This window comes from Abramis brama (genome assembly GCF_963993115.1).
Source record: "Abramis brama genome assembly, chromosome: 25".
Classification (NCBI taxonomy): Eukaryota; Metazoa; Chordata; class Actinopteri; order Cypriniformes; family Leuciscidae; genus Abramis; species Abramis brama.
In genome coordinates, this window is record NC_139987.1 from 1,739,732 (window position 1) to 1,766,793 (window position 27,062).

The 27,062-nt window shown below is 39.9% G+C and overlaps 2 protein-coding genes across 13 annotated transcripts in view; both read left to right on the forward strand.

Moving 5' to 3' along the window:
* Positions 1 to 2,992, forward strand: part of ppip5k2 (diphosphoinositol pentakisphosphate kinase 2) — a 47,530-nt gene extending 44,538 nt beyond the window's left edge. For all 11 annotated transcript variants that reach the window (XM_084105490.1, XM_084105493.1, XM_084105494.1 and 8 more), the window contains 3 exons: positions 145 to 288; positions 378 to 491; positions 2,055 to 2,992. In XM_084105490.1, the coding sequence (XP_083961616.1) occupies positions 145 to 288; positions 378 to 491; positions 2,055 to 2,329 (533 nt within the window). In that variant the 3' untranslated portion in view covers positions 2,330 to 2,992. The remainder of the gene's footprint in view (positions 1 to 144; positions 289 to 377; positions 492 to 2,054) is intronic.
* A 7,644-nt stretch (positions 2,993 to 10,636) lies between these two features.
* On the forward strand, positions 10,637 to 23,736 carry macir (macrophage immunometabolism regulator). 2 transcript variants are annotated; one of them, XM_084105118.1, is made up of 2 exons: positions 10,637 to 10,739; positions 19,980 to 23,736. In XM_084105118.1, the coding sequence occupies exon 2, from the start codon at positions 19,987 to 19,989 to the stop codon at positions 20,617 to 20,619; it is 633 nt and encodes a 210-aa protein (XP_083961244.1). In that variant the 5' UTR covers positions 10,637 to 10,739; positions 19,980 to 19,986; the 3' UTR covers positions 20,620 to 23,736. The 2 variants fall into 2 exon arrangements, with proteins under 2 accessions (XP_083961244.1, XP_083961245.1); XM_084105119.1 differs by having other exon boundaries at positions 10,665 to 10,718.
* The last annotated feature ends 3,326 nt before the right edge of the window (positions 23,737 to 27,062 follow it).

Consider the following 27,062-nt stretch of genomic DNA (forward strand, 5'->3'; position numbering starts at 1 on the left):
TGTCATTTTTTTTTTTTTTTTTTAGAGGAAATGGAACGCCATATCTCTGCCATCTCTCCAAGATCTTAAGTTATAGTTCATGCTATATGATTATTCTAGCTGAAGGTGTTTGTTCAGATTCTGATGTTGTATATTTCATTGAAGGTTTTGAGTTGTATTCCATGGTTCCTTCAATCTGTCCCTTGGAGACGCTCCATAATTCCCTGTCTCTCAAACAAGTGGATGACTTCCTCGCCTCCATAGCCATATCCAATGATCCAGTCCTGGAAATGTCGCCATCCTCGCCAGGTACGGTCAAAACAACATGCACCGACTGCCACTGTGTCATGTTTACTGTACATTTGTTTGAACCTGTTTTAATTTGTTTTAACCCTCAGCTCTGCCCACAAAGAAGGCTCCTTTGAACACTTACACTCCGGCAAAAGTTTTGCCCTGTCCATTCACACAATCCCTTGGCAAGAAGACGTGCTCACCGGAGAAGAGTGCATCAGGCATGTTGCATTTACTGTATAGAAGCACTCCTAAAAAAATAACTACACAAAACCAGTAGAACTTAGCTTTGTATTTACAAATGCTTCATATATAGTCAGGGCTCCAGACGAACACTAGAGAGCAGGAGCTCTACAGCAGCACCTCATTCAGTAGCGCTGGAGGATTTTTTAATCATAAAACTACTATTGTTTTGCATTAATAAGTGCAGTTACTAATAATATTGCATGTTTGTTTATTGGAAATTTGATAGTAAAGCACTGAACTGAATTGAGATGCAGATAAAAATCAACTTTTATTAACAACAGTAACGTGCAAAAATCAAATTTTTATTGGGAAAATTTAAATATTCTACTATATTCTTATTCTTAATATTCTTATTAAATGTACTATTGTTGTTCTATAGTATCATACTGAACTGACCGACAGCTTCAGTGGTCATAAAAGAAGTGCTCTTTAATTGTTTTCTGTGTAATTCAGTCACAAATGGAAGAAAAGGTTTTTTTTTGTTAGTTTTTTTTAAAAGTTTTTCCATATATTATTAGGGAGTGGAAATGACTGATAAGTCAAATAAGTGCTCCTCTGCCGCCATCTACTGTCTTTTTTTTTTTTTTTAAACAAAAGTGTTTGTTTGTTACGAAGTGTTAATTTTGCAAATCATCACATTAAAAATAACACTAAAAATGGATCATATTTAGAGCTTTGAAGTGCTGGAAAAAGTGTAAAGCGCTTGAAAGTCCTTAAAGAGTGCTTGAATTTCACTCTTAAAAGGTGAATAAAAGAGTTGAATAAAAACACTCGACTGCTTCTGCCACAATACCATGGTTACAGTTACTACATTAAATCCATGTTAAATGTTGGTGATTTGTGGATTGAAAAGCCTTCTTTGACTTGTTTGTTCATGGCACAATGTTTCTCCTGGTTTCCACATCAACACAGTTTGATCTGATATCTGTGGTTTATAACAGATAATTCTGCGCTGAATTTGAACGCTTCCTTCTAGATCTCGCAGTGACGTCATTAATACTGCAGTGAATTCAAACGCTTCCTCACCGGATCTCCAGCGCTGTGTAGTAACGGTGTCGTGTGATGGAGACCTGATCTGAGCTGCACTGCTCCCTCTATTATTGCTCTGAGCTGACAAACAAACGAGAAGCGCAGTTTCGTTCCACTTTCGTTTCGTTTGCTGTTCCTCATATGCTGCAGAAATGCCAGCTTTTATCAGTTGGACAACGTGGTGTGGCACCAGTGCGACCTCTGACTAAATTTAGTCACACCAGCAGGAAAAAAGTCTGGTTGCAGTCTGGAGCCCTGACAGTTTATTTAATGCATAGTGTTTTGAAAATGGATAAATTGGTACAAAAATCAGTGAATAAATCTGAAAGAAAAAAAATCATATACAGTATAGTTATCTTAAACAAATAGAAAGTTCATAGAGAAGTCACCAAATTCACTGTTGAAAATGTGGGAAATCTGTTATTCATCAGAACTGGAAAAACTCTCTCCAGACACTCCATTGTGCCCCTTTCCTTCTGTTTTTCACCTATGTATTTATTTTCCTTCAGTTCAGGATGACTTTCCCGCCAGAAAACCCAGAGCAGTTTCAGCAGATGTTCCAGATCACGGCGCACGTTGTGGCGAAACCTCACAGCCAAGCCCAGAGACCAAGCAGCCCAACCCTGCTCCAAACATCTCCATCACTCGGCCAGCTGAATCTCAGGATTCCTCCTATAAAACCCAGCAACTGTCCTGTGTCTCATCCAGTGGCACACCAGCACACGAAGTCCCTGCTCTTGAAAAAAAGAGTGCTACCAAAACCATGCCAGGCTTTTACACATGACATCAATCTGCAAACCACCACCTGCGAAATGTACAGTACATCACAGTACACTCGCACACCAGGACACAACTGAAGCAGAGGACCACATGTCATGGACCTAGCCAACCAAAACAGGATTTTTGTTCAGACAGATTAGATCAATTCTTAGAGCATGTTACAAGCCTGACTTTGTTACTTTTAGTGACAAGAATTTGTCATAATTAGCAGTACCTTTATTTGTATTTAAAGGAACATCTTACTGAATGTTTGTTACCAAAACAATCCACTTAAAGATATCACATTGTTGTAATTACAATCATATCGTAGGCTTATTTAGCTCTTCCATTCACCTTGAATGGTTCGGAAGAATGTGTCACATTTATCCTGTATATTTGAATGTCGAAATGTAAGAGCTTGCATAGAATTTACTTGTCATAGTATGACATGTTACTGCAGCTGGTTTTAATTCTTTTGGAATATTTAATGAAGACAGCACATTCTGGAGCCTCATCAAACAAGGTCCCGAGTGATATTTCATGTTTAGAAACATATTTTTAATGCATATATTTCATTACAATCAGAATGTGCAATTATTTCCCTCCACTGTAATGGAAATCTGCCTTATGTTAATTCCTTTTACATCAAATTGAAATTAAACTAAATGTTGTGAATATTGGGAATACACTTTGGCTGATGGTATTCTTCAGTTCATCATGAAATCCAAACTAAATTGTCCATTTAAATCCTGGCAATGGTAGCCACCAGCTAATTCTCTGGCCCCAACATCATTTGTGTTCTGTACTTTCCTGCAGAGTTTAGCACCAAGCTTCTCCAACACTCCTATGATCTTCTAGTAATCCTGAAGATTTTCTAGTAGAGTTGGAGCCATATACAACTTATTTTTACTTGTGATAATGTGACTTATTTTAGAGTGAAATAAGACTATGTTCACAAACCTGTTTCTGGAGCCCCCCAACACTGCACGTTTAGGCCAGATTTACTGAACACAACAAGCAAATTGGCGTGAGACCACAGTCCCATAAAAGTGCAGATGGGAGTGGACGGTTCCCCGGCTGATGATGCACAAATTATAGGACACAGGCGCAGCCAGATCATTTCATGTGTGCCCATCATTATGACCAACACAATGGGCGAATTCCAAATGTTTTTGCACCCCTGAAGGGTAGAGAGTGTAGGAGTGTCCAACCGAAAGTGAATCCATTCACGAAGGGCCTTTCCACAAGTCTGTTAGCGCAGGGGACATGCAATGGTCACTTCAAGGAAGTAATTTAAATCATTTATGGTCATGTTCTGCCCTTCGGAATGAGTAGGGCATAGGGATGGCCACTTTCGACAGGAATTTGTCAAATGTAATTTTGCCAATTTACCAGATCCAATTTTTTTTATGATGGACGAAGGTTTCGGAGGCATTGTGTAAACGTGACTGACACAATGCGAGGTCGTATTTATTTTTTAACATGCGGAAATTGCGGACGAGAATTTCGGACTCAGTGTGCAAGGACCTTAACAGCACATGTAGAGAGTGCAATATATGCCTTTTTTGATGTACCATTTGATTCGACATACAATGGGCCGGCAAAATCTGCCCCGGTGACTTCTAAGGGTGGTGCTTCAGTAACTCTGTCCCTTGTCCCTGTCTTTTACAAACATGATAGTGTCCTACATTTTGCTTCACAAGCGTTCGGCCATGCAAAATCCAATATTTCTCTTTCACCTGAACCTGAACCAGTGTATCCCTCACACCTGAATGCATCTCACTGTCATGATAACTCTGAACTAGTAATTCTGAGTATCTTCAATCTGCTATATTTCGCTAAATCCAAAAGAGGTTGTGTTGGTGCAACACCACCAAACTGCACAGTGACCTGAAAATCAGACCTCGGTTCAGAATCAGAATCAGAATCAGAATGAGCTTTATTCGCCAAGTGTGCACAAACACACAAGGAATTTTTTGTGGTTTTTACAGGAGCTCTTGGTACATACAAACATATATAACATTAGAACAGGCATTTAAATGGGAACATAAATAAATAGAATAAACAATAATAATAGTTTTAGTATACATCTGAAACAGAAGACTTATGTACATATTTGTGCATTGTGTGTACAGCTCTATAAATAAAATTTGTATATGTATTTACACAAAAAAAAAAAAAAAAAAAAAACCTCTTGCTTCTCTCTCAAGTACTGAATGAATTATACAGCAGGTGTTAATTGCTGTTTTAGCTGTTTAAGCTGGAGATAGCATGGGGGAAAAAACAGTTTTTGTGCCTAGATGTTCTACTGCGCAGAGATCTGTAATGTCTGCCTGACGGCAGAAGTGCAAACAGGTTTTGGCCGGGGTGGGAGGGGTCTGTGATGATGTTTCCTGCCCGTTTCTTCACTCTGGCATTGTACAAGTCCTGAAGGTTGGGGAGGTGTACACCAATGATCCTTTCAGCTGTCCTAACAGTCCGTTGTAGTCTTCTTATATCTGATTTGCTGGCTGACCCAAACCAGACAGTTATAGAAGTGCACAGAACCGACTCAATAACAGCTGAGTAAAACTGAGTCATCTGCGCTTGTGGTAGGTTGAACTTTTTCAGTTGACGAAGGAAGTACAACCTTTGTTGGGCCTTTTTGACAATGGAGTCAATGTGATTGTCCCACTTCAGGTCCTGAGAGATGGTAGTGCCCAGGAACCTGAATGACTCCACTGCTGTCACAGTGCTGTCCATGATGGTGAGAGGGGGGAGTGCAGGGGGGTTTCTCCTAAAGTCCACTATCATCTCCACAGTTTTGAGCGTGTTCAGCTCCAGGTTGTTATGACTGCACCAGACAGCCAGCTGTTCAACCTCTTGTCTGTAAGCAGACTCGTCACCGTCCTGGATGAGGCCAATGACTGTGGTGTCGTCTGCAAACTTCAGGAGCTTGACGGAGGAGTCTTTGGAGGTACAGTTATTTGTGTAGAGGGAGAAAAGCAGTGGGGAGAGAACGCACCCCTGGGGGGCACCAGTGCTGATGGTAAGGGTCCGAGATGTGACTTTTCCCAGCCTCACTAGCTGCTGCCGGCCTGTCAGGAAGCTGATGATCCACTGACAGATGGAGGAGGGCACAGAGAGCTGGGTTAGTTTATTCAGGAGGGTATCCGGGACGATGGTGTTGAAAGCGGAGCTGAAGTCCACAAACAGGATCCTTGCATAAGTCCCTGGTTTGTCCAGATGTTGGAGGATGTAGTGCAGTCCCATGTTGACTGCATCATCCACAGACCTGTTTGCTCGATAAGCAAACTGCAGGGGGTCCAGCAAGGGTCCAGTGAGGTCCTTCAGGTAGGCCAGCACCAGTCTCTCAAATGACTTCATGACCACAGATGTCAAAGCAACAGGTCTGTAATCGTTAAGTCCAGAGATTTTAGGTTTCTTGGGTACCGGGATGATGGTGGAGTGTTTGAAGCAGGAGGGGACTTCACACAGCTCCAGTGATCTGTTGAAAATCAGTGTGAAGATGGATGACAGCTGGACAGCGCAGGCTTTGAGACAGGCTGGTGAGACACCGTCTGGGCCTTTGGCTTTCCTTATCTTCTGTTTCCTGAAGACTCTGCATACATCCTCCTCACTGATCTGAGGTGCAGGCTGAGAAGCAGTAGGCGGGAGGGAGGGAGGGGGGTGTTGATGGTTGTGTGTAGAGACGGTCAGAGCGGGTGTGGGGTGTGAGAGCAGGCTTTTCAAATCTATTGTAAAATACATTGAGATCGTCGGCCAGTCGTTGATTCTCAACAGTGTTGAGGGATGGTGTCTGGTAGCTGGTGATGGCTTTCAGGCCTTTCCACACTGATGCAGGGTCGTTAGCTGAAAACTGGCTTTTCAGCTTTTCAGAGAAGCTCCTCTTAGCTTCTCTGATCTCCTTTGTCAGTGTGTATTTGGCCTGTTTGTACAAGGCTCTGTCCCCACTCCTGTAGGCATCCTCTTTGGCCTGATGAAGATGTTTTAGTTTTGCAGTGAACCATGGCTTGTCGTTGTTATATGTTAAAAAAGTCCTAGTGGGGACACACATGTCCTCACAGAAGCTGATGTAAGATGTCACAGTGTCAGTGAGCTCATCCAGATCAGTGGCTGCAGCCTCAAAAACACTCCAATCAGTACAGTCAAAACAACCTTGTAAGACCTGCTCTGTTTCGCTGGTCCATCTCTTTACAGTTCTTACAACTGGCTTAGCAGATTTAAGTTTCTGCTTGTAGGCTGGGAGAAGATGAACCAAACAATGATCAGAGAGTCCCAAAGCTGCTCTGGGGACAGAGTGGTATGCGTCCTTTAAAGCAGTGTAGCAATGGTCCAGTATGTTAGTGTCCCTGGTGGGGCAGGTGATGTGCTGTCTGAATTTAGGCAGTTCACGGGTGAGATTAGCTTTATTAAAATCGCCGAGAATGATAGTGAAAGAGTCCGGGTAACTTTGCTCCGTGTCAGGGGGAATGTACACACTCGCCAGAATAAACGAGGAAAACTCCCGCGGCGAATAAAAAGGCTTACAGTTAATGAAGAGAGCTTCCAAATTAGGGCAGCACGTTCAGTGTTCGTTTCAGCAACAATTTTCCTCCGGCTCCTCCGAGCGAGCTGGAACTGAAGAAGCCGGGCCAAACCCCCAGAGCTTACTCTGTATCAGATCATCTGCACTCTTTCCTCGAGTAGCTGAATCAGCTGGATTGTCTTTACCATTACAATGTGACCATGATTCAGGGTTTGTGAGATTCTGTATCTCCGCCACTCTGTCAGCTTTAAATGGTTTCCGTTTCTGAGCAGAACTCTGTATCCAGCGTGAGACAATTAGCCTACTGAATCTGTCCTCTCGCGAATTTGATTTTTCTACATCTTCAAGGGACGAAGCAGATGATGTCCTATTCTAGCTCCGCTTAGAGCGCCCATTAACTCTAAACGTGGTCAACTAAGCTTCTTCACAGGAGCAACTCTTGCCTTTGATGCTCCAAAACTGAAACAAGGCACACCGACAAGAGAGCGCACGGCTCAAGCTCGCTCGAAACCACACGCTCACACAAAGACGAGACGATACAGGACTCCGCCAGGACTCCGTCACAAAACCCTGACACTTACAGTACCGTGCCTCTTCTGTCTAGTATTTCCCAGTGCCAGAAGTTTAGAGATGGTTGCAATATGACAAGCAGCCTGATGTTAACAGTGACAGTGTGGAAGATTGTAACAAACTCATCTCCAAGCCGAGTGATGACTGCGATCTTCAACCAGATGGATAAATATTCAGAATCTGATCCTATCTGACTTCTGACCTGTAATGCTGCCATAATCATAATCGTACACTATTCGTTCGTAGACCAGAGGAGAACTGGCCCCCCGACTGAGCCTGGGTTCTCCCAAGGTTTTTTTCTCCATTCTGTCACTGATGGAGATTTGGTTTCTTGCCACTGTCTTGACCACATGAGTTTTTGCACATGTGAAGTTTGTGTTTTTTCTGTAAGGGTTAACTAAATTAATAACTTTTTTACCACAAAAAAGAACTATCACTGAACTTACTTAAGCTGGACTATGATGCTATTTTCTTCTGGAAACAAACTTTGTTGCATTATTTTCCTATTATCTCTGTAAAGCTGCTTTGAAACACTCTGTATTGTAAAAGCGCTATATAAATAAAGGTGACTTGACTTGACTTGACTAGCTCTGAAGCTGTAGTGTTATCGGTGTCAAGCACTGTGAAACCAAAGGCTGAAGGACAAACAACTGTGCTGCGTCAAACAGTTCAGGCATGGATGGAGGGTCTGGCAGGTAGGGAATTATACGTTGTTTTTGGATGGAGGCAGTCAAAGAAGCTTTGTGCAAGAGAGTCTAGGGAAGATAACAGCTACAGTGCTGAATAAAGAGACGCTGAATCTCCACAGTTTAGGAGCTGAGTGTCCTGTAACTACAGAACGCAACATCTTGAAATTGACACTGAATAGAAATCACAGCAATAGGGACTCCTCAAGTCTGCACTGCTGTTATGAAAGTTACTGGAGAACATGTGCAAAAGAAGCTTGAAGGGTCTGCAACTTGTGGATTTTTTTCTCTGAGGACACTAATGATTCTGAGCTTTCAGCGTCAATAGGAGCAGACTACTACTGGCGAGTGGGATCAGGTCGAGAGTTTAACCAAATCTCTTCGTGTAACAGACACAACCTGCATGCAAATTTCTTTGGAAGAAGATACACAGATTTCAAAACAGTTGCGAGTCTTTGGGGAAACTGAACAAGACGGCTGAGAGTCCAGAAGAAATAAAGCCTTACAACATTTTAACCAGACAGTAACTTTTAAGGATGCACATTTTCAGGTTGATTTACCCTGGAAACCAAATAAACCAGAACTACCGAACAACTTCAAGGTGGCTAAGAAGAGGTTTGAGAAGCTGCAGAGAAACCTAAAAGCTGACTTTACTTTTTACACGAAATACAGACACGTAATACAAGACTTTTTACAGCAAGGCATTTGTGAAGTTGTTCCTGCCAAAAACTCACAAGCAGAGAAAACATCATGGGAAGAGCTCTAGCCAGACGGGACTTAAACTTTGAAGGTTGGAGACCCAAGTTTGGTTTGAAGATGAAAAATTAACCAAGCACAATGTTCTCTCACCATTCCTGATTTCTAACACACACACACAGCGCTCAGCGTAATCTTACGGCTGACAGAACAGAAACTAAAGCTGATGTTCTCTGTGTGTTTCTCTGTTGTCTCTGAGTGCGTTCATATGTAAATTGCAAGATTATATTTTGTCCATTAGATCGAAAGATCTGGAAAAGCCCATACATTTACCCGCCCATAGACCCTCCCCTGGAAGAAATCAGGACAGAAGTGGTTGAAAGTGGACAAAAGAGACGGATTAAAACACCAGGGCCCGTATTCATAAAGAATCTTAATGCAAAGAGTAGCTCCTAGTGACAAAATTCTAAGAAAATTCTTAGAAATGTGGGCGTTTACTCTTAAAATTAAAGAAAAAGTCCTAGTAAAGAAAAAAGTAATTCAGAAAGCATCTTAACCCTTAAAAGAGGTCTTAAGGTCAAAATTGTTAGGAGCACGGACGAGGACTTTTAAGAGGCTTAAGAGTTTCTTTAGCAGAGGAGAAAATGGCAGAAAGACGAAGAAGGAGAAGAAATGTGTTGCAGACAATGGATGACAGTGAGTTAATAAGACGCTATAGATTAGATCATGCAGGGATCATGTTTGTGACAAATCTTTTTAGAGACACGCTAATATCTCCAACACAGCGCAGAAATGCCATAGCGCCCGAAATGAAAGTAATCACTACATTACGATATTTGGCAACTGGGAAAATTCCATGTTTGATACATTAAAACCAACATTCAAACCACCATTTAAATAGACATGCCAGCAATCAGTGTAACTGGAAAGAGTGGAACAATTTTTATCATTCTAAGCAATCAAACACCTTATAGGAAATTAACAGCATGGTTAATAAAATAAGGATTTATATATATAATGTGTGTGTGTGAGACCGGTCAAATAGGAAAAATTACGCATGTAATTTCAAAGTGAAGGCTTAGAATAGACCCTATAGTTAAAATCACTTTTTTCCCCTTCTTGGTCAACCAACCAATCACAGTCTTCAAAAGATTGTGTCATACATAGCAACGGGGTCAACCCCGCCTTCTTACTAAGATACAAGTTTTTGTCTTTTCCTTGCTCAGAGTTGCTCTCAGATCAGTCCCGAATTGCTCTTAAGCTAAGACTCCTTACGTAAAAGTTTTTAAGCTAAATTAAGAGTTTTCTGAGAGGATTCTTAGAATCTTTATGAATACGGGCCCTGGTGTACACGGATATGTGTCTCCCTCATCCACTTGTGACCCGATTGACCAAACCGCATCTTAATACCAAGAGTAAACAGGGCCTAAGAGATGTTTAACTGGCACAACCGCTAACAAGCAAAAGGGGTGCAATCTTGATAAGGATAAGAGCCTTCAGTGATGAAAGTTGACAGCAGAAGGTGTAAACTGTGGTCATGTCTTGTAAAGCTGCACCAGCATGGGTTTGTGCATCAGAAAAGATAATAATATAATAATAATAAGTATAGTATAATAATAATTATACATAAATTATAAATAATTATAATTGAATGCCTTTTAAATATAACACTTAACATTTTCTCATTTTAGTTCCAGGTTTTCCTGATTCTTCAAAGAAAAATACTATGTGGCCTTGTCTTTGCTGTTTTCAAAGCCGCTGAGTCCCCCTTCTGGGCCCCGGGCCCCTGTTTGAGAACCACAGCTTTATATAAGAGCATCCGAGCCTCCACACATCACGTGACTGGATCCTGAGCACCAGTGGCTCGCGTCACGTGACTGGTGTCGACACCACTCCTCTGACAGGGATCTCGTCTATGGTTCGCTTAAGCACAGGTGTGCAGTCTTTCTGAACAGGTTTGATTTTACACCATTTCCTTCATTACATTTCTTCACTGCTGTGAATAGAGTGCTGTGTGTGAGCCGCGCTTGAGCCGCCGTTTGGACCGTTAAATCCCCGTGTTGCTGTTGTAAATCGCGAAATGGTGGCAGTGACACAGCCCAGAATAAAGATAGCGTGTGGAGGACGGGTTTCTGCTGTAACAGTTACTGGATTTTCATATTACTCGGTTTTCGTCGATAAAGGCGTTTTATGGTACATATGATGGCGTTTTTTGGTACATATGGAGCTCAACGCAGCATTTGAGTGTCAGATAGATGTCGAGCATCATCTTCTTCATCAGGAGGAGAAACAGGATGATTCTGGATGATTCCTCTGCTAAACCCTCAAAATGATCCTTTATTATCATCATTATTCCATCTTTTACATCAACCTTATTCTACAATGTGTTAAACTGCGCCTATGATTTTTACCGAAATGTTATTATTTGATTAATATTTTTTACAGTAAAGCGTTGGCCTGGTTTCTCGGGGTTTATTCATGATAATGTCTGGCATTAAAACAAACACATTTCCATTTGTATACTGTACAAACCACTACTATTCTGTTTGAGCTCAGTGGACGTGCAGGGCCTTTTGTTTAATGACTGAATAGTGGATACTCCTCTTTATTCAGTTTAACTCAGATTTCCTTTAAGATTTAGGAATGTCACAGTGAATATACTAAACCTAGTGTTGTGGACTGAAGGCTAGGACTGATATTGTATATGTAGGCCTATGCTAATATATATAATTAGCATTAATATATAATATATTAATATATAATATGCATTATTTTTCCCAAACTGGCATTTCAAACACTCTTTGTTTTTGATAGGACCTTCTGTCCTTATGTTATTCTAATGAACTGGATTTGGTAGTGAGATAATGTCGCCTAAATGTTAACTACTATTCAGTGATGGCATAATCATTTCATATACATGTGCAAATGATTGTGTAATTACTGTGTTAATGTTTTGATGATTAGTAAGTGTGTAAATATGATCTTAAATTTGGTCATTTCTTTTTTTATTAGCCTACATTTTTCGGGTCACACTTTAGATTAGGGTACAAATATTAACTAGTTCTCCCTCAATAAACTCCTAATTACTGCTTATTGACAGTAAATAAGGTAGTAAGGTATGGGAAAGGGTTAAGGGATGTAGAATATGGTCATGCAGAATGAGGCATTAATATGTGCTTTATATGTACTACTAAACAGACAATATGCTATTAATATGCATGCTTGTCTTTTCATTAATTTATTTATAAAGCACAATTTAATACAACAGCATTTGCCCAAAGTGCTTTACAAAGATAAAAATGAATAAAGCAGGTGATACAGAAATAACACAAATTCTAATTCAGTGTAGAATATGCCTCAGTGCCCTGTAGAGTTAAAAGCCTGAGATAATGGATGAGTTTTTATCAGTTTCTAACATGCAGGGGTAAAAGATGCAAGCCCTAAGTTTTAATCTAGACCTATAGGAACAGTTAAAGCAGCTGATCAGCACCTAAGAGACCTAGTAGATGTGTGCCGTTTTAAAGGACTGCTAGAGAAGGTGGTGCCGACACATTTAATGATTTAAAAACAAACAGGAAAAGATTAAATTCATTTCGGAAACGTACTGAAGAATGCAACCAGTGAAGATAATCGTAATGTCAGCATCCTAGCGGCTGCATTTTGGACTATCTGCAAATGAAATGCTATCTGACTCCTATATACAGAGAATTACAATAATCAAGCCTTGAAAAAATAAAGGCATGAATGACCTTATGAGGGTCCTTAAAAGTGAGAAATGTCTTGACTTTGGCCAAAAGTCTCAAGTGGAAAAGGCTGGATTTGACAACAGCATTTATTTGCTTATCAAATTTAAAAGCTTTGTCAAATAAAACACCCAAATTCTTCACTACCGTTTTATTATTATACGAGACCAGTGGAACAAGATTAAAATTATCGTTTGGTCCAAATTTAATAATGTCTATTTTGTTTTTGTTGAGTTTTTAAAAAAAAAAGTTAAAGACATCCAGCCTTTTATATCATTTAGACAGGCTAAAAGAGGAGTTAGGGCATTCTTGTCATTCTGTTGCAATGGCAGGTAAATCTGTCTATCATGCTAATAAGCAGTTAGTCAATAGTAAATATGTCTAATCTAAAGTGTTACTGATTTAAAAAAAAAAAAATTTTTTTTTTTTTTTTTTTTAGTATTCATATCAAATGAAAATAGGATGTTACACTATTCAGCCCAACCAAATGTAAAGTTTTTCTTATCTAAACACTCATGAAGCTTAGTGGGCTTATTGTGAACAATATGGATCAATGGAGCCGTTCTTTATAAGCCCACTTGACAAAAAATAGGCTAAGTAATATTAATAAACGCATCATTCATGCAGTGTTGTTGGTTAGATGCAATACAAAATACTGCTTTACAATACCAAGAATCAAAGAATAAAATAAGCATATCAGGTTTTATTTTAATTTGATTAATTAATCTCTTATAATAATAATAATAATAATAATAATAATAATAACAATAACAAAGTTTTATTGGCACACCTTACAAGGCATGAATCTGTATTTGGAACGAGCACTTTGATATTTGCATTATAATTGTCACATGCTCCAGCTGGATTGCCCATGATCTCCACCAGAGGGCACTCCTCCTGCAACTACATTTCCCATAACCCATTGCCTGGACTCACTGTGGTTTGATTACTTCCACCTGTGTGTCATGTGCTTGTTAATGTTGGCCTATAAGACCTGTGTTTCCACTCACGCTTTTTGTGAAGTCTTGTTTGTGTTACACTCAGTTCTGAGTGCTTTCTCTAGTTTCCCGCACTATGGTTCTGATCTTCTGCCTGGTTTCCTGGATTTCCCTGTTTGCCCTGTGTTTTGACCATTTTCCTCATATGTAGATAACAATTGTAGATCTTCTTCCTCGTGTGTCAGAGCAGTACACAACATTAACAATAAATACACTAGTGATGGGAAGTTCAGATCAATTTACTGACTCTCTCGTTCGATCTTGTTTATCAAAATGAACAAATCTTTATTCGAGTCATTTCATTTTTTAAGTGGCTTTAAAGTTCCCAAATTCCCCGAACACATCCACTAATTCAATCTTGATCATATTCTGAATTAAGAAATCATTATAATACAGCCAAAGATAATTTACAGGGAGCATAAATATTTACTTTACCTTTAAATAAATATTTACCAAATCTTTCGTTCATTTGTCATGTGACAGATGCAATGAATGAATGATTTTAGTTAATCACTAAAATACACTGAGGGGGTGCTACCAAATTATATTACTATAGTATTTCATAAATGAGTGCGGTTACTAATAACATTACATATTTTGTTATGAAAATGCACATTTGACAGTAAATCACTGAGCTTGAATTAGGATGCCAAGGTTAATTTACTTATAATATAATTTCAATATATTAACATAGGGAGAAATGTAAATGCTCTGACAGTCTGATTTAATTGAGACTCGACCTTGATTCTACTATATTTGCTCATAATTTACCATTGTTCTTCAATCACACTATATATTTAACATAACAGTTGTTGTTGCAATTAGATTTAGGTTCAGTTTGCATAATATTTACTAAAATAATTAGAAAAAAATAATTTGAATATAAATCAATTTGAGGGGAAAAAATAACTTTATAAATAAACAGATTTATCCTTCAGATCACTGCAGAATTGTAGAAGTCTGTGTTTAAAATGAAGAAGCTGTTGAACATCAGAGAACGACAGCTGTCCTGGCATAAACCCAGTTTATGAGCCTTAATTTAGTTCAGTCAAGTCACATTTATTTCTGTAGTGCTTTATACAGTACAATACAGATTATTTCAAAGCAGCTTCACAGTAATAAATGGTTTTCCAGTGAAGGAAAACAACACAGCTCAGTTCAGTTCTCATACGACAGTGTCAGCCCAGTCAAATCAGTAATATTGCCGAATATTAAGTGTCCTTAATAAGCGAGCCAGAGGCGACAGTGACAAGAACCCAAACTCCATCAGTGACAGAAATGGGAACCTTGGGAGAAACCAGGAACAGTTCTCCTCTGGCCAAATGAACGAACACGGTGAAATACAAAAAAAAAAATCACACTTTGTGTTTAATTTTGTTGATTATAATATCTGGTATAAAACACATGCCGGATAAATCTGCATGTCCTGCAGTCGTGTCTGTCAGACGTTCGAGCTGTAAGGCTTGATTGGTCCGCTTGTGTTTCTGACCCACCGCTCCATCCTTCCCACAGAGACACAGTCCCCTTCAGATGTGTTTAATCTTAAGCTTGCCAAAATCTTGTTAGATGTATTTTGCCACGCCACTGGAGCATCATCATCATCGCCAGTAGAAATGCTGCATCATCTCAAACCAGCGGCTGAGGCCCAAAAACTTTCCTTTACAGCTTTTGGAGGCATTATTTCACGTCAGAGTGAAATCCAAGTGCTGGATTCAAGTTCCGTTTCTTTCTTCCTAATCCTAGATTGTTTTCTTTTTTGTCAAAATGACAGTCAGCATTTGGAATTATCCTTCAATGTTTTAATATGAAGACCCAATCTCTGTGATGTTGAACTTCACATCTGTGCGTGTTCTGCCGCTACTGAATCACGGGACAGATGCAACCGCTTCTAATTTAATACCGGTTGAAGAGTACAAGTTTGTGTTTGTTGATCAACATCTGTGACTGTCACAATGGGTTTCAGAGTACATTCACATGGACACTGAACTCAATTTGAGCTCCAGCCCCATTCATCTGCCTGCAGTGTTGAAAGCTTTCAGCTGACATACGGCTTTACGTGTACACTAGTGTATCAGCAGCACAGCACTGTACGCACACAGTCAGTCTTTTCTAACTCTTTTATACTCTGTACGCTCACAACACATGGGAATTTTTTGTGCTAATCAGTTTGTCCACAAGCTGGCGACACTGGCCTGGCCCGAAAACAACAACAAACTACTGTAAAACTCATCTTTGATCACCAAAATTACATATTTTAATGTTTTTTCCTTGAAAAAATTCTTCATGCCTTAAAATATCTTGAATGTAACTCGACACGCTTGCCTCATTTAGTATACGCAGTTCTATGAATATGCAAATGAGCCCCGCCTCCACTCACTCAGCTCAGAGATCCACTGGTTGACGATCACACGTTGATCTGATTGGTTACAAGGTAGTTTGTGACGTCAGAAACACCAGCGATTTCAACCCGTGTTTTGAGACTGTCTTTGGTTCACTGCAGTTTTAAGGAGAAAATACTCAGCAATGGTGTCGACTTATGAATTTACACATGGTTTGTCTTAAAGGTACAATATGTAAGATTTTTGCATTAAAATATCCCAAAATCTCAAGGCCAGTGTTATATATTTTGTTAAGTTGATTACTTACAATATCCCAAATGTTTCCAACTATTTTTAAATCGTGAGAAAATTGTGATTTTAACCAAGGAAACGGGGCGTTAGAGCAGGGGTGAGCTGGGAGTCGCCAGTCAATTGCGTCATATCCGCGTTACCCTCGGTTTCCGCTCGTGCTGCGTGGAGTCCTGGACAAATGTGGAAGTTGTAGTTGTAGCGTCTATCAAGCAACAAACGTTAGCTTGTTTCGTGCTGTCGTTATGGAACACAATTATTTTTTACCGATTGCAGCTGGTTCTGTCGACAAAGCATGCTTAATTTTATATTTTCCAAATGTAGCATTCGGTAATAGTTATGTTTATGTAAGGAAAGTATTATTGCTTTAGGTTTGTGTTTAGTTTATTGACATTGTTTATCATGTCTGGTGTTTATGGCCATGTAAATAAATATAGCATGTGTTATACATAAAGATTAATCAGTATTTTGGCAAATGATGTGGGTATGTTCGAATGTACTTTTACAACAATTGTTTAGAACACGTAAAACTGCGCCGCGTTATCACAACAATGAATTCAACAAATACAGTAACATCTATGATAACCAATTTAGTATTAAACCTTACTTTTCTTGCTGTTAATTCATTTTAATGAAATAAAAGTGTGATAAGGTTCAAGAGTCAGGAAGGAAGAAGACAGGGGTCGGCGTGACTGGGACTCGTACTTTATTAAAATAAAACAAATAAACAAAAGTCGCGCACAGCGCGCATTCACCGTGGCAACCGCGACGGCACAAAACAGTTCAAAAATGAGAGCTTGGATCCACCGATTTTCTTTCTCTGCGTCCAATTTACCCAATAATACTGCAATAAGGCACAGGTGTTCGTCATTTGCACTTGACCAACTTGCGTCCCGCTCGTCTCTTCTCTCTCCCGTTACAGACCGCGCTGAACCACGCCCCCCTCACCACAAAAAGCATGTCATTAAACTCAACATTTATAAAAATAGAACTTAACCTCATCCATGAACATGATTTTTCGATTCCCATCTGACTGATTTACATCCACGGTGGAGTTGAAAACAACAGTTCCCATCATTCCACGCTCCACATCGTCATCAAGCTACGCCGTTGTTGTTGTTTGGAATGTAGCGCCCTCTAGCGGCAGAAAATGTTGCATATTGTACCTTTTAAAGCACATTAAAAACACCACATAGACATATAAACAACATTAAAAGCTGGATTTTCACCACTTTTAATACTTTTTGAGAATTGCTTACTCTCACTTTGAACAAAACCTACAAACATTTATATCTCTTAATTGCCTTTGAATGCTCAAGTCACTGCTGCACTAATATATGTGCTAGACAACATTACAAATACAATATAGCTAGATCTAAATACAGAGGATCACTCAGCTCGTATCATTTTACAATGTTATATATCGTCATGTTGTCCATCCCTAAAACTTGATCTATTTACAAAAGAGTACAACTTTTTGTAAAGCTGCTTTTAAACGATGTGTGTTGTGACTAAAGGGCCGTTCACACCAAGAACGATAACTTTAACGGTAACTATACTGTTAAAGTTGACTTGTCAAACAGTGCTGGATTTTTCTGGACCTCGGCGATTAACTCCTCCACAATGTCGTCTGCCATTTTAAATGTGCGAGCCCTTAAATTAGAATGGATTCTGATTGGCTGTCAGTGTTTTATCGTTCAACAGCTGAAAAAAAAATCGTTCTGAAAGTGATCCTACGATATCGTTTCTCTATATCGTTATCGTTATAGCTGTGGTGTGAACTCTGCTATTCTTTAATATTGAGAACAATTTTTAGAACTATATCTTTATCGTTATCGTCCTTGGTGTGAACGGGCCTTAAAGTACTAATTTTATTTGTAACATAATATATATTAGGGGTGGGACAATAAATGGATGCATCGCGATTCATGGATCGATTCCAATTTTTTCCAAATGCATCGCGAATCGATTCTGAGCTTAGTTTTTAACAGCAGAGGGCGCTCTAGGCTAGTTTTTAACAGCAGAGGGCGCTCTAGGCTAGTTTTTAACAGCAGAGGGCGCTCTAGGTTTTAACAGCAGAGGGCGCTCTAGGCTAGTTTTTAACAGCAGAGGGCGCTCTAGGCTAGTTTTTAACAGCAGAGGGCGCTCTAGGTTTTAACAGCAGATGGCGCTCTAGGCTAGTTTTTAACATTGACAGTATATAAACTGGACACAGCGACCCCATTGGTTTCAACGGAGAAAAGTGAAGCAAATTAGAAGCACTCACTTCCTGATGGCTGAGCGTACTGCGCAGACTCAAACTGAGCTTGACGACATAGATGTGACGTGAGCAGCCTGACAGTTGTAAGTCTTCTAGTAGCTGTGCCAAGCGAAATCTGAATCATTCCCTTCCGAATCTTGCAGAGACGGAGAGTGTGAGTATTAGCTGTCCATGAGCTAAGAGCAGGAGCAACTTTAAAACTCTCTATGGGCTTCTCCCTTGACTTTATCGGACTTTATGCCTCCACGTCCCCCCGACTGACTGCGAGCTTCTCCTCCTGTCTATACGGTAATTTCCAGAGAGTCGCGTGGTTATGACGCAATCGTTAGCCTACTTTTACAAAAATTGTTTCTACGGGGCCATAACGTAAGATACAAGGTAATGGAGCCTTTTATACATTGTCATGTTTCTTTAGAAATAAACAATGGACAAATGGAGTCTTTAAATGCCTCAGATGTAAAGTTATTCGCTGTCAAAGTGACGGCAAAATGAATGGGAGTCAATGGAATGCTAACAGCAGGTGATGGCTTGTTAGCCAATGGCGGCTCCCGGGGGTGGTACGGAATTCGAGCACTGGATTGACCCCCTGGTTTTTAACAGCAGAGGGCGCACTAGGCTAGTACTTAACAGCAGAGGGCGCTCTAGGATAGTACTTAACAGCAGAGGGCGCACTAGGCTAGTACTTAACAGCAGAGGGCGCACTAGGCTAGTTCTTAACAGCAGAGGGCGCTCTAGGATAGTTCTTAACAGCAGAGGGCGCTCTAGGATAGTACTTAACAGCAGAGGGCGCACTAGGCTAGTACTTAACAGCAGAGGGCGCTCTAGGATAGTTCTTAACAGCAGAGGGCGCTCTAGGATAGTACTTAACAGCAGAGGGCGCACTAGGCTAGTACTTAACAGCAGAGGGCGCTCTAGGATAGTACTTAACAGCAGAGGGCGCACTAGGCTAGTTCTTAACAGCAGAGGGCGCTCTAGGATAGTTCTTAACAGCAGAGCGCGCTATAGGATAGTACTTAACAGCAGAGGGCGCACTAGGCTAGTACTTAACAGCAGAGGGCGCACTAGGCTAGTACTTAACAGCAGAGGGCGCACTAGGCTAGTACTTAACAGCAGAGGGCGCTCTAGGATAGTTCTTAACAGCAGAGGGCGCTCTAGGCTAGTTCTTAACCGCACGCTCAAATGCTCACGAAGAAGAGCGCCCGTGCGTTCGGCTGATTCTGAGAATGTACTCGCACCTCAGAATGCTTTTATGACGCGAGATTAATGTCAACAGCCTACTGCAAACACCCTTGTAATTCGCTTCAGCCTTTTCGAACTTTATGAATGATTATTTTATAGAAGGTTGAAGTGGTGTGTGCGAGGCATTGGAAGCCAGCGGAGTACAGATGTTTCTATGTTTAACGCAGTGCCCTCTGCTGTTAAAAACTAAGCTCAGAATCGATTCGAGAGAGAATCGTGATGCATTCGGAAAATCTCAGAATAAATCTAGAATCATTTCTCGATTCACGATGCAGTAATTTATTGTCTCAGCCCTTATATATATTTTATTTATTCCTCTCTGTTTCAGCCAGGTCATGTCAGTAAAGATGGAAATGGATGCCAGTGGATCGTCCAGGGCACCCATCTCCGTTCTGTCATCCGCTGAGGTCAAAGGCACCCTGAAGCCCGAGCCCGACAAACCCCGCTGCTCCAGCACCCCCTGCTCCCCCATCAAAAGTACTGTCTCAGGATACCAAATCCTTCACATGAACTCCAACTATCTGGTGGGCTTCACCACCGGCGAGGAGCTTCTTAAATTAGCCCACAAGTGGTCTAGTCCTGACAGCAGCAACACAGAGGCCTTGCCCAGCCCCATCAAAAAGCCTGTGGATGTAAGTCTGCACCGAGCCTCGCGGATCTGCAAAGCCAAAAGCCGATACTACCAGCCGTACGACATCCCAGCCATCAACGGGCGCCGGCGCCGGCGCATGCCCAGCTCAGGAGACGGCTGTCTGAAGTCTCTCGCCAGCGGGGAGGCCGGCAAGACCCCGCACGGCCCGCTGCCCCTGTGCCTGCTGAAGGGCAAACGCGTTCACTCCAAGTCCCTGGACTACCTCAACCTGGACAAGATGAGCCTCAGGGAGCCGGCGGACACCGAGGTGCTGCAGTACCAGCTCCAGCACCTCAATCTGCGGGGCGAGCGCGTGTTCACACGCAACAAGACATGAGTCCTCAGACGCTCAGTGTAGGGCTCGATTTTTACCACTCTCCCCCATTACGCCATCCATACACCACTGATCTTCTGTGTGTGAGGAGACACCAGGGCAGGGGAAACCTTAAAGGAGTAGTTCATCCGAAAAGACTAGTTCTGTCATTATGCACTCCCCCTCATGCTCTTCCACACTGTTCGTTTTTGTTTCAATGGAACAAAAAAAGGCTAATTTCATACAAGGACAGTTGTTGGTGACTGCGGCTGTCAACGTGCATATGGTTCATATTCAAAGTGTGCTAAAGCCATATCCTAGATTTGTGCGGGGAACAGGCACACAATGTGTTATCGATGCTGAAGCTCTGCGTCCAGCAAAGACTTTGACATCTGTCTGTCACACAAAACTATCAAGAGACTTTGGTAGACTTGGAATATAGCGCAGTTATTGCATAGACACTCATATGATCGGGCTGCACGACATCTGAAATAAAACCAAGTACGATTGTCAAACGCAACGGCTGCACTTGAATCAAATAAACACCTGTGTTTCCGAGTGAAGCGTGGCACTGCGAGCAGCTCACGATCTGGTGTTTTCTGCATCTGCTCTGAGTTTGAGTCGCCTTCACGTGCGCTTGGGAAGCCGGCCATCTTCACACACCTGTAATGAGAAACCGCTGACAGCTAAAGAGAAGCGCCCTGCAGGGTTCTGCCAGAAAACGCTTTTGAAGAAGACTTGAGACAGCCATAAATATTAGTACTGTAATTTATGGCTAAAATATGCAGCCCGGCAAACATGGAGATGTTTTTATAAGTCACATTTTAAATCGCAATCTCTGTTGCTATCAGAGAAACTGCATATTTCATGAACTCGAGCAGCCCTGTTATATGTGCTTTATGGAGCTAGTGTCACAGGGACAGACAGAGTCACTCTGAACTGACTTTGTATGAAAATGACCTGCATTAACCTTTCCCCCCTTTTTTCTTTTCTCCTTTTTTCAGTTTGGAAAGACATGAGGGTGAGTAAATAATGACATGAGAACAAATCCTTTTTCCCCACAACGAATTATTGTAAAGGTGTGTGTTACAGGGCCATACATTCATTGCCATGGTGAGGTTTTTTAAGATTAGCAATAAATGGTGTGTCTTAATTGCTTAATTCCTACTGTTGTGTGTGTGTGTGTGTGTGTGTGTGTGAGAGAGAGTGTGTGTGTGTTTGGCAGGTCCTCACTTTCTGAGAGCCCTTTAAAGGCCTGTTTGAGGATCAAGACCTGGTTTTAGTGATGAGGTTATAATTAGGTTTAGGGTAAGGGTTCGGGTCAATGAATGTCCTCACAAAGATGTGTGTGTGTGTGTGTGTGAAAAAGTATACCTTTGTAAATTAAGTGTGAAAATGGCTGTACTGCAAAAATGCATTTAGTCATTTGTTCCCCTCAACATCCAGTCGCACGTGTGTGTGTGTGTTATTCTGCTAACATTGGTAACTCGTGTCAGGTGAGGATCTCGACTGTTACGCAATCCGGATGTTCTTTAAAACACACTCCGATAGGCTTAGCGCAGGAGAGGCTTTTCCTTGGAGAGGCCAGCCGACATTAGCATATAGAAACCATTAATGGCCTTTTCATTTCTTTAATCAATATTTTACAGGAGACTCACTGGATCCTCTTACACTGAATACTATGTTATTGTCTGGAAGAAGTGTTTGTTGATGAAGGTTGATCGTGCACATAGTAGATAACATTGCTATAAAACCAAAGTCCAGGGGGAACTTGATTAATAATTTTGGGTCAACAGACAATCTTTCACCGTTTCACGCGATAAGCACTGGTAACAGTTTATGGGATCTTATTTCTCCATTTTCACAACAATGTTTAATACGTATCCATTTGCTTTTTCGAGTTTTTTTTTTCAATCTTTATCATGAAGAGTGAAGATATATTAGTTCCAGACATCGGGATCATGTTTCTTTATGATCTTTGCTAGTTGTTTGATACTTTTCCTCCTTCATCTTTTCTCTTCTATATCTTTCTCCTGTGATTTTAATTAATGCGTTGAACTGAATTGCTAGATTTCACCCTTTTCAACATTACAGACTGTATTCTAGAGTTTAGTTTCGTCTTCTAGGTCATCTATCTAATCCAGTCGAACTATCCTATTGTTTCACTGTTACATTCAGCTAACCGTCGGTGGAATATGCTCTAAAAAGCACCTTAGATTAATTCATTATATATTTATTAATTGTGATGTGTTGGTGATATTTTATTACAGTATTTCCAAAGGTTTTTTTATTTACATATTGGTTTTAATTGAAGCCAAATTAATAGTTTTGTTGTATAGTTTTCATGTTGATGTGCTATGAATTCTTTGGACTACTGTTAAAAATTGATTTAGTGACATTACACTATTGGAACAGTGTAATTTATTATTTATCTACATAGCTACACATACACAATACTTAACATAAAGTGAAAAAGATCAAGCCTATTTGTCTATTTACAATATTGAAAAAAATATTAGGCTACCTATAAGGTGAACTTTCAAGGAAACCGCTTTTAAAAACACCATTAATTCAGTTTTCCAGTTCTCTTGGGCAGCAGTCAGCCAGCTGTCAATCATCCCGTCTGGAGTGTGTTCTGCCCGACCCAGTCATGTCAAAGTACCAAAAAGTGAGCGGTTTGTGTTCCTGCGGGCAGGCTCGTGACGGGCCGTCCTGCTGAGGCCTTCATCACGGACGATTGATGTGGTGTGTGTTCACACACTCCGTGATGTATCAGAGCCAATGAGGGTAAACACTTCAGCTTGAAAACCTGTCATGCACTGGAAATGTTAAACTGTTGTATTCTCCTTTTTTTCAGATATGTAATATTAATAATGATTTAAAGAAATGCTCCTGCCTAGAGGGATACAATATAATAGATTTTGACCTGTTGCTGAATAAAAGTGTGTCACTACTGGCTGCAGTGCCTTCAGTAAGAAATACATGATTTATCCAGAAGGCATGTCTTAGTTCGTCTTAGAATACTTGAATGCACATGTAATATTGTTACATTATCTTCTGTTCTGAACATGTTCAATGCTTAAATTGTTTTTGTCAAAAGTTTGAGTTTCGTTTGATATTAATAAAACACTGTTCTTTGCATTGTGTATTTCTTACATTGTGTTCCCAGGGGAAGCATGAAACATGTATTCTTAAAATGCAATGCAAGTCAGTTTGGATAAAAGCTTCTGCCAAATGCATGTATTTGATCTTAATCAGAGAGAACAGTGAAGCGGTGTTATCTGAAATATGTTGTTACATTTGGTATTTTCATATAGTTATCCAGTCGTAGTCCAAGTGTAAATGTTCTTCAAGACTCAGAAAAGTGCTTTATTTAGGCCAGTGGTTCTTGGGGCCCTCAGCAAACTTTACAGGGTGAATGTACAGGATGACAGAAATGTATGTAAATTAATCATTATTAGTATATTAACATGACCTCAAGGTTAATGCTAAAACAACAAACTCGAGATGATAAAAAGCTCCGTTCCAACACACCTGTCTCTCTGTCATATCCCAGCAGCCCTGCCTCGGCTGGCTGGTTCAGGTGTTGGTGAGGGTACGCCTGCAGGAACACGCATGGCTACTGGTTTAGCAAAACTAAATGTGAGTCGGAATTTAAGCTAATGAAAAAATGTTAACAAAAACAGTTTTTATTATCCTCAGCTGGAGGGTCATGAAATCGAAATGAATAATATTGCAGTGATCAGAGAAAGCACTTATTGATTGTTTAATGAGTTTATTAACATGCACACCTGTTTGTCTGAAGTCCTTGCCTCACACACTTGAGTGGCCACAGTTAGGGCCTATTGAAAAGCCTCAGAAGTAGTGAAAAATTAAGAAATTGTATGATCAGTGTTAGTGATATTCATTCATACCCTTTTTTAGCCTGAAATAATTAAATATATAGACAGGGTGTTCCCTAGTTCTGGCTAAAAAATGTTCAGACATAATACCTGTATTGGATGTTGCATTTTGATATATGGGGACATATTACAGACATTTTTTGTTGTAATTTATTTTATTTTTTTTCAAAGATGAGTTTATTTTTATTTTTATGCTGAACTCAGATCCAATAGCGTTGGTCTTTGTCAGATATCAATTATATTTGACTGAAATGCTTGTATTGTAATATTTTATGTTCTAATGATAAAACGTTATCATTATATGATAAAGTGGTTTTCAGTTGTATATAGCCTAACAGTAAATGTAAATATGTTATTGAATTGTCATATTTTGAGTTTTGATATTTGGGATATGATCATTTGGCTACTTTTGGGCTATTTTTGATTGTCCATATTGGGCTAATTTTGTTACGTAGACCTGGCAACCCCATGCCACCTCGACCGTGTTGATGGTGGACACATTAGTTGATTAGTGTCCATTCAAAGTCGATGCTAGTGAAGGTATTGTATAGGTGACAAAATATTATTTAGAATATGAATAGCTTTAGACAGTTCGTTAGGTTTGACCAACATTGGCAATGGGCACACGTGCCAAAGTAAACCCTTTCCAGTGAAATCTTCTTTAATAGAAAACTGGAATCTTTTCTCATAATTTCAGAAAAGTAAATGAATTTCGATCGCTAACATTGATCAGTGTCTTTATTTCACTAGTGTTTGTTCAAAGCTTTTCAATAATTATGGCCCTACATGACCCCCCCTAAACCGAAGGACTGTGGACCCTCATAAGTGCACCTCTCCTGGTTCGCTAACATTATGAGGCAGAGAAATCATATTGAATTATGTCTAAGCTCAAATGGATAGCCTACCTGGACAACTTTAAATCTGGTTTCCGACTGCATCACAGATAATGAATGATATTCACCTAAAAACAAATAGAGGTCATAGATCTCAGTGCTGTGTGCTGTTCATTACACTATTCAGTGCTACAATAATATATGAGCAACACTACACTTTTCTCTTTTTCTGTATGCATTCACATAAACATATTGATTTAACTTTTGTGTGATACTTTGCGTGTTAGAATGGCCATATGTGAGGGAGTGACAAGTGCACAATAATCAAAATATAAAAAATAAATGGTGGTGGTAGTATGAGTGTGAAGATATGAGGCAAACTGGTCATATGTTAGCCAAAACTAGTGAAATATATTCAAAATTTTCATGTTGCTTTTATATCGTATTATATATCACATCATATTTATAATATATCATATACAAATTCTATCAAATTATACTATAATTTGATAGGATTTGTAGGCATTTGTGATATAAATAACAGCATAACATTTACATAGCCTACTCGTTTGTGCATTTAACATTGCCTGTATCCAGGACAACATATTTTACTCGACTTCACAGATTTCAGTCTGACAGCAGTAACCCAACAGGTAAATTATGTACATGCTATTCTAAAAATAACATGGTGACTAATGTAAACACAATAAAAGACTTACTCGACAATGAAATCATCCGCTAGATTGCAGTAGGGAATAAAACCCTAACCCGACCACAACCCTCTATCCCTCCATCCCATTAGACGTCCAGAGAGGTGGAGGATCGCACTGACTGAGCACCACAGTCTCGCTCTTCTTCTGAGGAAAGACTAGTATACTGTACTACTCTTACTACTTTGACTGGCAGAGCAGAAATAGTAACATCCTCCTGTGGATGAAGCATTATTATCTTTACTGTTATTACCTTGTCAATTCATAATAAAAGAGCCATGTTTGCAGTTGTGCCACCCAGACATTTGAGAAGTCGAGAACACAAATTGCTGGACAAAAGTTTTTCAATGATCTCAACAGCTTTAAAACTACTGATATTTATAAAAAACTTCTTTATATGAAAGGCTTCAAATATAAATGATGCCATAGTAGGCCTATTTAGCTTTTAATTTTTTATTATTAAGACACCATTTTAAATAGTTTTCTTAGTCTGTGCATTTGTTCTGACAGTTGCACCACCTGACATTTTGGGGGTTTAAGATAACAAAACATAATAATACGTATTATTTAAATGTACTAAAAATGCATTCAAACTAAAAAGGTTTTATTGAATAAAGTGATGTCATGATTTTATCAAATTATTTAAAAAGTAAATAATGTAGTTGGACACAAAAAATATGCACGTCATGTCATTGACCCATATATATGTATACCAAGATTTGGATTGTTCTAGATTAGAAAAACAGTCCTAGAAAATTCCTGTCACGGTCACTCCCCTAGTTCATTGCCATATACACTAGGGCTGGGCGATTTAAATCGTGAGATTGTTATGCGCATCTCGTCAGTAAAGCCGGTTCCTTGATTAGTAGTAAATCGCCATCACCTGCTTTCAGATGGAGCGGCATTTACTACAAAGAGCCGTATTTAACTGACAAGCTGAGCCATATCGCATTAAAAATCGCAGGCGATACGTCCGTCCATCTGAAAGCAGGTGATGACGATTTACTACTAATCAAGGAACC